This window comes from Clytia hemisphaerica, unplaced genomic scaffold, assembly GCF_902728285.1.
Source record: "Clytia hemisphaerica strain Z4C2 unplaced genomic scaffold, Clytia hemisphaerica genome assembly, whole genome shotgun sequence".
Lineage (NCBI taxonomy): Eukaryota > Metazoa > Cnidaria > Hydrozoa > Leptothecata > Clytiidae > Clytia > Clytia hemisphaerica.
The window spans coordinates 72226-82908 of record NW_027103556.1 but is presented as its reverse complement, the minus strand read 5'-3'; the positions used below and the strand labels follow the sequence as shown (position 1 = coordinate 82908).

General features: G+C 35.5%; 1 protein-coding gene across 1 annotated transcript; it reads right to left on the bottom strand.

Moving 5' to 3' along the window:
• Window positions 1–1006: 1006 nt before the first annotated feature.
• Window positions 1007–9497, bottom strand: LOC136800497 (endoplasmic reticulum-Golgi intermediate compartment protein 1-like). The gene is made up of 2 exons (XM_067057154.1): window positions 9278–9497; window positions 1007–2185 (listed from the first exon to the last, which is right to left on the bottom strand). Exon 2 carries the CDS (start codon window positions 2172–2174, stop codon window positions 1314–1316), a length of 861 nt encoding a protein of 286 aa, XP_066913255.1. The 5' UTR covers window positions 2175–2185; window positions 9278–9497; the 3' UTR covers window positions 1007–1313.
• Between the last annotated feature and the right edge of the window lie 1186 nt (window positions 9498–10683).

The following is a 10683-nucleotide window of genomic DNA, read 5'->3' as shown; positions in this document are numbered from 1 at the left end:
TTTTTTTGCCTGGGACCTAGACCTGGGCTGACCTTATGGGAAGCTCTTTTCAAAATTGTTTCTTTAACTGCAATACATCAATTTATAAAGAACCTTGAAAAATTTAAATTCATAAACAAATTCCGCTTTTTTCGCTACGAGACCATTTTGTGCAAGAAGCATTTTTTTAATTTAATACAGGTATACGTTGCCCTTTTCATAAGTGCTAGCAATGTAAGAAAGAAAGAAAAAAGCCAACTAAGAGACTGGGTAAAAGATCTAAATTTTGAATGCAAAAACGAAGATCTATTAAAAATTTAACTCGGAAGGACAGGGCTCGGGTAACTTAATGCATGTCCCAAAAATGCATTAATTTTTCCGCCCCAGTTCCAGTCCCTAAACCATAACAAACTATACATTTTTGGAAGCGTATTTAGATGTAGATTACCGTATTAGGTGTAACTTAAATTCTTTCTCAGCAGAATTTGAGTTTTGTAAGAAAACGTGATTATGACGTCATTATTTATGACGTCATAATTTTAAAAAGTTGAATATCTCAAGAACTAATACTCAAAGCTTTATGAAATTTGGACCAATGATAGAACCCATTAAGAGGAGGAGAATTCTTTTCAAAAAATTTGAAAATTTGGTGATGTCAGCATTTTATCGCAAAAATTCGAATTCTTGCAATTTCTGCTGACGTCATTAATTTTGGGAAATACTTTCAAAACTTTTTGAAACATCTCAATGTACTTTATCACTGGTTCAAATTTCATAAACTTTTTATTTATATTTCTCGAGATATTCAACTTTTTGTATTTATGACGTCATTAATCATGACGTCATAATCAGGTTTCCTTAAGATATCTCTAATTATACTGAGAAAGAATTTAAGTTACACCGAATACGGTATTCTATATCCAAATACGCTTCCAAAAATGTATAGTTTGTTATGGTTTAGGGACTGGAACTGGGGCGGAAAAATTAATGCAATTCTAGGACATGCATTAAGTTACCCGAGGGGTGCAAAATTTGTGTTGGAGATCAGATTTGACACTATTATCATCCATTCATGATATAAAAAGCTAATTACTGTGCTATAAAACATACTATCTAACATAAATTGTGCACCCGTCTTGTCTACGCTACTGTACAAGCATGTTCAAAATAAAGCAAAATACAGAGCAAATCCTAAACTTTTATATATATACTGTTTTTATAGAAGGTCTAAAATCTCATACATCTTTTTCTAAAACAAAATTTCTAAAAGTGTCTGACATAAAATTCAACATATACGAGTTTAAATTGTACGAAAAGATTTAAATTTTCAACACTCATGATAACTTTCCAATCTCAGCTTTCTTTATGATGTTGTGTGCTGTATAAATAATTGTATCAATAATACCTGCAACTGTAAAAGTGCCACCAATAATAGCACAAAACATTGTGATGAAGTGATAAAAGGGTTGCCTTTGTTCAGTGTACTGAATGGTGATTGGGTTGAAATCATACTTAAACCAAATAGCAGGCATTAGTTGTTGTCGGTGACCATTATAAGCAATGAATTCTTTTTGTGCATACGAATATTGAAAAGTGTCTTCAATCTGACCTGAAAGACGCTTGAACTTGGTTGGGACGATTTTGATGACGTAATTATGAGTTGCCATTGCTGGATATTCAGTCATATCTAATTCTCCCATTGCATTGAAAGCACCTGTTGTCTCGATGATGTCGCCAAATTGTAAAGAATTAACAATATGTGTCATATCTGGGTTCTGTGGCTGTTGTGCTGCACTATGTGTTGAAAGATGAAAATTACCAGGGATTCGGTTTATTTCAAAATGACCTTCAAATCGACATCCTTCTCCATTATTTATAGGAACTTTCTTTGAATCTTTCAAAAATCCAACTTCGTGTCTCCCTTGAGAATCTTGAAGATCAAGCCCAACAAAATCACAAGCCATCTTTGGTAAAGATACATTTAATCTAACGTAAACTGGTTTTTGTGATGATGAAATATCCACAAACATTTCACTTTTGACATCAATGAATAACAGACTTGAAAGTTCTGATAGCATCAAAAACACAATAAAGATGATACTTAGAATAGAAACACAAGCGCCAGTTTTTGTTGGTTGTGTCAGATCCTTTGGGATCTTGCGATAAATATCAAAGCGACGAATGTCAAACTGCATAATTTTGGTTCCTGAAATAAATAATAACAAAAAGTCAGTTGATTGCAATCCTATTATTAACTTTTTTTCAGCATGACATTTACTTTACACCAAGCAGTAATAAGATATAAAATGAACTTGATTTTCTTTTTTGAATCTTGAAAGTATATTTTCACTCATTTCTGCTTAGGGTTTTGATTTTGAAAATAAAATTTTGGTTTGTGGCACCAAGATTTTTTTTTAGAGATTTTGCAGCTTTCACTTCATGAAAATTTACTGGTTCTTGTGAAAAAGACATACTAAAATCTTTTTTCCCTTTTTTATTTGGAAATTGTTTTGATTTTGCTTTCAGAGAAATTCCCAGAATTTGTAAATATGGCAGCTCGAGTGACTTAGGGTAAGTCTCAGAAACCTAACAGTTTACCTTAAGTTTTCGCTACCAATAGCAGCCAAATTCAGAGATCCACTTAGGGCTCTAAATTACCTCTATACATTAAAGTTTCAGGACCTGGTTGTTACGTAATTAAATATTAACCTAAAAATTAATTATTAAAGAAATTGTAATCATGACGTCATAATCTGATCGAATTTTGGTGACGTCATGAATCGTATAATCGCTATAATATTAAAAATACATGTCCAATCTTTCCCAAATTTGAACCAAAGATGCATCTAACTGAAATGTAACTTTTTGAAAAAAGTTTTGGGAAAATTTGATGACGCCAGCAAAAAATTGCATTTTTCGATTTTTTGCATTTTTTGCTGACGTCGTCAAAAATTTCAAAATATTTTTAATTGAAAAGTTTGACACCATTTAAAGATGCATCTTTGGTCCAAATTTGAGAAAGATTCGACATGTACTTATAGAGTTAGAGCTAATTTACGATTTATGATGCCATAATTTGATGACGTCATAATTCACACTTTCTTTGATAATTAATTTTTAGGTTAATATTTAATTACGTAACAACCGGGTCCTGAAACCTTCAGGTATAGGTCATCTAAAAATCCATAAATGAATCCCTGAGAATGGGTGCTATTGGTCGCGGATTTGGGATTTGGGATTTTTAAAAATCTAGACACGCCCTAACTCACCAGAGAGGTTATGCTTATCGGCATCTGTTTCGCATCATGCCCAAAAGTACGTTTTTAAGGCGTACCAGGGCTTATATCCCCCGTCAAAGCTTCCATCAGATCATCAATAGCGGGGGTCAGATAAGCCCTGAGTTCAATAGACCTTTTTTCAAAGAGGACGTCCTGTTGAATAATAATGTAGTCCAGCCATAAAAACAATGATAGAGCCATGCATAATTACTGTATCATGCATATTGTAATAATTATGCAGGGTTTTATCATTGTTTTTCTGCTGGACTACATAATTATTCAACAGGGTGGCCTCTTTGAAAAAAGGTCTATGGTAGGAGTTATAAGGCCTCAGGACAACTTTGAAAATTGGCTAAAATTTTGGGCATTTTGGGTTATGACGTCATTAAAACCTGAAAAAATCTCTCAAAATGCGCCTGATCAAAAATGGGAACTGGGAGTAAATAAACAGATAAAAAAATTCACTCCATTAAGAATTAGTGAATAAGTCTAAGGTTTAAGATAAAAAGTACAAAAAGAACGGTAGATGCTGTGAAATCCGACAAATACAGCGCTAACAGGGTTGCGATCAACCTGGCACTCTTAGAGAAGTGCGAAGTTCCTTGTTGGTGTTGGTTGTAATCAATTGGATCTTCAATATCAATCATAACCAATCAATCAACTGTTCAATATATCTACACTCAAACATTTGCAAGTATACATCCCATGTCGCATGTGTGTCCTTATCATTTACACTGAACAGATTTGAGGTTTTTGCAAATAACCGTGGACCAGCTGTACGTACGGTTTGGAATCGACGTACAGCTGAGCAGGTACCTCCTTACTTATTTTATTGTTTTATCTGCTTCACCAACAATGAATCTCCTAAAAATTGTATCCTTTTTATTTGCCTTCTTCTGGCAATTCCAAATTACTGAACTGACTACAATACCTCAAGGAGACTCTCTTTTATGTTGTAAAGTCTTCTCAAACAATGAAACCTGTTTGATGTCAATTGCATTTTATTATCAGGATAACTCGCGTCGCTACAATATCCACCCTTATGGCTTGCTACAACAAATACTTCTTATCATAAGTGGCTCAGTTGAAGTGAACCCAGGACCAAGAACCTATAAGATTAAATTTCCATGTGGTGACTGTCAAAAACGCGTCAAAAGAACCGATGTTTCCATTGCTTGCGACATGTGTGACCTCTGGTACCATAAGAACTGCTGCCGCATGGGGGACCAAGTATTTGACTGCTATTCTACTGACAAAAGCCTCTCCTGGACTTGCTACCAATGTGCACTGAAAGGACTATCTACATCATTATTCGACACTTCTGTTTCATCAATCTCGTCAGATGGCTCTAACCATTCCATCGATGATGGCACTCCAAAGAAAAAATCGAAACAGCTTCGTCTAACAGTATGTAACTTTCAAAGTATTTGGAATAAAAAGACAGTGCTTGCACCCTTCTTGATTGACAATAACATTGACATCATGATTGGATCAGAAAGTCACCTATCAGCAATAACAAATAACAGTGAATATCTACCAAGTACCTACACTGCAACTCGTGAGGATCGCGATGACGGTTATGGTGGTGTTATTATTATACGAAAGAAAGAACTTAAGATTGAAGAAATACGTGTTCAAAGCTCAGACATTGTTGCAATAAAGGTCATAACATATGAAAAACCTGTGCTTGTTTGTGCTTGTTATCGATCTCCAAGCAACAAGAAAGAGGACAATAAAGTTATTATCAACAAACTTAATGATCTTCTTAAAAAACATAAAAACAACCCTATTTGGTTAGCAGGTGATTTCAACCTCCCAGACATTGATTGGAATAGTAATAGTATTGTTGGAAATGCTAATTCAGTTCAATTAAATGAAGACTTTCTTCAACTTTTTGATCAACACAAAATGTCTCAACATATCAATTGCAATACAAGAAAAGAAGCTCTCTTAGATCTGCTACTCACAAATAGACCTACATTCCTTGTCCGCTGTCTTCCAGTGGCAGGTTTTGGTGATCATGACACATGCGCCATCGCTGACATTGTATGTCATCCACAAAAATTCAAACCAGTGCAACGCACAGTGCATTGTTGGAATAGAGCCAATATTCAGAACCTTCGCCAAGACATAGATACCAACATCAAGAATTTAGTCGCATCAACAACTCCTGATACTTCTGTTAATGACATTTGGACAAACTTGAAAGAAATTCTTCTTACTGCGCAAGCCACACATGTTCCTACAAAAATCATCTCACAAAGATTTCAACAACCATGGTTTAACAGAGCCTGCAAAAAAGCAGTTCGTAAAAAGAAACGATCTTACCGCAAATATAAAGTGTCAAAGGACCCTACTGATTGGAAATATTATATAAAATGTGAGAAAGAAGCAAATAAAACATGTGAAAAGGTAAAAAATTACTATATAAAACGAAGTATCATGAATGATGATGGCAAAAAAAAACAAAAAACTCTTCAGCTACATCAAATCAAAAAGGAACGACGTTATTGGAGTTTCTCCTCTTGTGGACGCAGATAATATCACACATATAAATGACAACGACACAGCTGAAATATTAAATCAACAGTTTGCAAGTGTCTTCTCTAAAGACGACGGCTTATTACCTGAAATCAAAGGTCCTAAAGGATCAAACATCAAAGACATTGTTTTCACCAGAAACGGCATCCATAAATTGCTATCGAATATCAATCCTAAGAAAGCTTGTGGTCCCGACAATGTCTCAGCAAGGATTCTCCATGTATGTGCAGACATTTTACCTGACATCTTTGTTTTACTTTTCACGGCATCACTCGAACAAGGAGCCATTCCAAACGACTGGCGACATGCATTAGTGACTCCAATTTACAAAGGCGGGAATAAAGACCGATCAAAAGCTGAGAACTATAGGCCGATCAGCCTAACATCGATCACTTGCAAGCTTATGGAGCACATAATCCACAGCAATATAATGACTCATTTTGATCAGGACCACACACTTTCTGATACACAACATGGCTTTAGAAAATTTCGATCATGCGAGACGCAGCTAATTCAAACCATAAATACGCTGGCGCAATCTTTGAATAATCGCGAACAAACAGACTCCATTTTGTTGGATTTTAGTAAAGCCTTCGACAAGGTTTGTCACAGAAAACTTTTATTGAAACTTGAACATTATGGCATCCATGGAACCTTGCTTAAATGGATAGCAGATTTTCTGAACAATCGTAGTCAATGTGTAGCTGTAAGAGGAACTCTGTCAAAGCGGATAGCGGTCACTTCAGGTGTCCCTCAAGGCTCAGTTCTTGGTCCCCTCTTGTTTCTTGTTTATATAAACGATATGCCCTTGCATGTTGATTCAAATATTGCTTTGTTTGCTGACGATTCCTACTTATTCAAAGTAATCAAATGCCTAAATGATGCATATTCATTACAAGCAGACCTTGACAAGTTAGTGGAGTGGGAAAAGCAATGGTCAATGGAGTTCCACCCGGGGAAATGCTATGTACTTCGCATAACAAACAAACATAAAATTATAGTCGAACGTGCGCAACGCACTGGGCTCAACTTCAGTGGCTTCAAATTATTCATAGGCCCAATTGTAGACCCCCAGATATTTACCCAATGAACAAGTGTGCCAAATTTCAACCAAATCCGACCATTTTGGAGGGCTGTAGGCTGCTTCAAAGCTTTAGCCTCGTTTTGGTGAAAAACTCGTCCCCAGGCCCCAAAAATCAAAATTTTCAAAAAATGAAAAAAACACCCACAGATATTCACCCAAGGAACAAGTGTGCCAAATTTCAGTCAAATCCGACCTTTTTTGAAGTGTCCAGGCTGCCCCAAAGTTTTAGCCTCGTTTTGGCGAGAAACTCGTCCCCAGGCCCCAAAAATCAAAATTTTCAAAAAATGAAAAAAACACCCCCAGATATTCACCCAAGGAACAAGTGTGCCAAATTTCAGCCAAATCCGACCTTTTTTGAAGTGTCCAGGCTGCCCCAAAGTTTTAGCCTCGTTTTGGCGAAAAACTCGTCCCTAGGCCCCAAAAATCAAAATTTTCAAAAAATGAAAAAAACACCCCCAGATATTCACCCAAGGAACAAGTGTGCCAAATTTCAGCCAAATCCGACCTTTTTTGAAGTGTCCAGCCTGCCCTAAAGTTTTCGGACGGACATACAGACATACATACAGACAGACAGACATACAGACATTCTCAGATTATAGCTCAACTGAAGTTGAGAATTGACCACACCTATACAATCCATGGTCAAAACTTGAAGGCAGTTGATAAAGCGAAATACCTTGGAGTAACCATTTCCAAGAATCTCTCTTGGAAACATCATGTTTCAGTCATCACTGTTAAGGCAAATTCCACCAGGATATTTCTTCAAAGGAATCTTCAAATGACAGACACAGAAACTCGTCTCGTTTTCTATAAGACATACATCAGACCTCTAGTAGAATATGCATCTTCAGTATGGGACTCACCTGAGAAATTGAATATAACATCGCAGTTAGAAAGCGTCCAACGAAAATTCATCCGTTGGATTTACAATAGGTTGGACAGGGAATGTTCACCCACTTCGTTATTGAGAGATGCTGATTTGGATATACTTGAAAATCGTCGCAAAATCAATCGCCTCAAACTTTTTCACAACATCATGTCTGGTTCAAAACACGTAGACAAATCAATCCTCCCCACGAGACAGCGTTGTAAAAACGTAAAATATAAAACAATTACTGGGCTCAATCCAGGTCATACACAATGTCTTTTTTCCCAAATGTGGTTCAACTATGGAACACCGCCTTCCAAAAGAAGCAACATCTATTGAAGATACTGTTGTTTTTATTGATAAAATTAGTGGTCTGAACTTAAATTTCTAGTAAACCATTGACTCCATTTTATGCTAATTTTATCCCTTATCTTCAGTCCTAAATCTGTGGATCTAATTTTGAATTATTTTTGTCAACACCTATCCAAATCTAGAACTCAAAGCTTGAAATCATTTGGAATCTCTCTACTCACTAAGCTTTATATACCTTTTAAGATGTTTTTATATTTATTTTTAGTAAATAAATCTTGTTTTTATATGCAATTTTTAATTTTAAGTTTATTTTTTTTAAGCCAGATACATGTATTTTTTATCACTATTCATTTAACTTATATTTATATTATTTTCTAGATAATATTTGTGAGAATAGGTTTTGTAACCTCGAATAGAAATAGAAATAAAAATTGGAACAAGATGAATATTTGGAAGGTGAGAACAAATGGGGACAGGATCAAAACTGAAAACATAAAGAGAAACAGGAACATGAACAAAAAGAAGAGAATAGGAATAGGAAGGGGTTCAAAAAAGGAAATCAGGGATAGCGAGGACAGAAAGAAAGGTAATATATGAGGCGCTGTGGTATAGTGGTCATTGACCTTGCTTAGTTGCTGCACAGGCGACTGAGGTTCGATTCCCACTCGCAGCGGTTCACTTGGCAAGTGAATGAACCTTCGCCTGGGTCAACCCATGCCATGTGAGGGGAATTGGGTAGTCAGTCCAAGGTGCTGACGGGGCGCTCATTGAAAGTGTCTATAGTTGCGAAAAATAGGCCTCAAAGCCTCCTGCGACTCAACCAAATAGAAATAGAAATATGAGAAAGATATTAGCATGAAGTAGTATTAGTAAGACTGTTTGGATCCCTTACAGTCTTATAGACAAAAGATTTTTCCTCTCTGATTGCTAAGCAAAGAAAAATAGTTTCCATCAGATTCCCATTCCAAAAGTGAAAAGAAGGGTGTCAAAATTAGAAGGGGATGTCGACATTAGACCAAATTACTGTATATAACTGGTAAGATAATAGAGTAATGTAGAACTGGATTATTGGTTTCTTTTATTGACATATAACTATTTAAGCTACTAAGAGATGTACATGCTTTTTTTTGTACTAATAAAATAATAAATACCTAGAGGCTTTTTTATCACTAAATTTCGTTGTAAACAATAGATAGATTTGAAAAATAAACTTACAAATGAGATGATGAATGACCTTTTTGTAAGCCAGGTATGAAAAATCTATACAATGCCAAAAGATATCAGAAAAATGAAAAATCATAACAGGAAAAGCATCAAAATCATTAAAATTCAGCATCAATCGAAAAAAATTTTGTCATTGTTTACGTCAGTCTCGATAACCTTTTTTGACCTAAAGAAGAAAACACTTCATCGTCAATGTAAATAAACTACTAATCGAGTCAAATTGGAAAACGTGGATAGCCCGGATAGCCTGTATTCTTTTTTTAATTTTTTTTTATTTCTAGCCTGTATTCTGTATAGTCGATCATCTCCAGTCTAGATAGAAATTCGAAAGTTTTTTCCACATGGGGACATGGACTGTTTTGGTGTTTCAACAGCTTTTAGTCTTATTTACTGCAAAGAAGAAATATTTAGAGGTATATTTTTTTGCCATTTGATTTTTATACTGGTTAGCTGATTAGAGGAAAGAAAACGTAGCGAGAATGGGCCTTCAGGCCTGATTTTACTTAAATATATAGATAGAGATAGAAAATGGTTCACTTCTTTCTTTTTGTGTTTCGTCCCGTGTCATCCTCCAGCCCCAAGTTGACCTTTTTCCCGCAAAATTTCACTACGGTCAACTTCGTGTGCTTTTAGTCAACTTCGTTTGATTTGTTTATATCCAAAAAAAAAATAAAGATGGTACCAAAAAAAAAAAAAAAATATGAACTATAAAACACTATAAATAATAAACTGAAAATAGGTTCAACCTGGAATAGCCCATACGAAGTTGACTGTGTCACCTCAATCCTCTATAAGATTATAAGGGGCTTTTGGTCATCTTGGTTCAACCCGGAATAGCCCATACCAGTCAGGACCTCATTTCACTTTATCGATATTACGCAAACGGCAGTGTGCGCTAAATAATCTTGGTTTCGCTTTCGATTTCAAGCAAAGGTCTTAGCAACAGGGCGCGCGTACATAGCAACAGGGCTGGGTAGAAAAATCTAAACATAGATTCAAAAAAAAATACCGATCATCGTATAGAGCACTAAAAAATACTCCCTTTCTATGTTTAGTTTGTTCTACCTTGGATTATAACTGAAAATATCTTCAAAAAAACCTTCGTCCGCTATCAGCCGCGCGGTAATCTTTGCCCGCTTCAATACTAGATAATGAATAAGAGAGGTGCGCTTAGCTAAGCCGTGCTCGCGGGCGATAAATTTATGTTTACTTATCTTGTATATTTTAGTGGTCTTTATCCAATGAAAAGGATGTTGACAAAATATGCACGGCGCTGACAAAATATGCACGGCATTGATTATGACATCATTAAATATGTCAATGTCGATTCAACGCCCGTTAATAATAATAATTCGTAGATAGTTCTTTTTATCTTGAAATTTAGAAATACGAGAAAA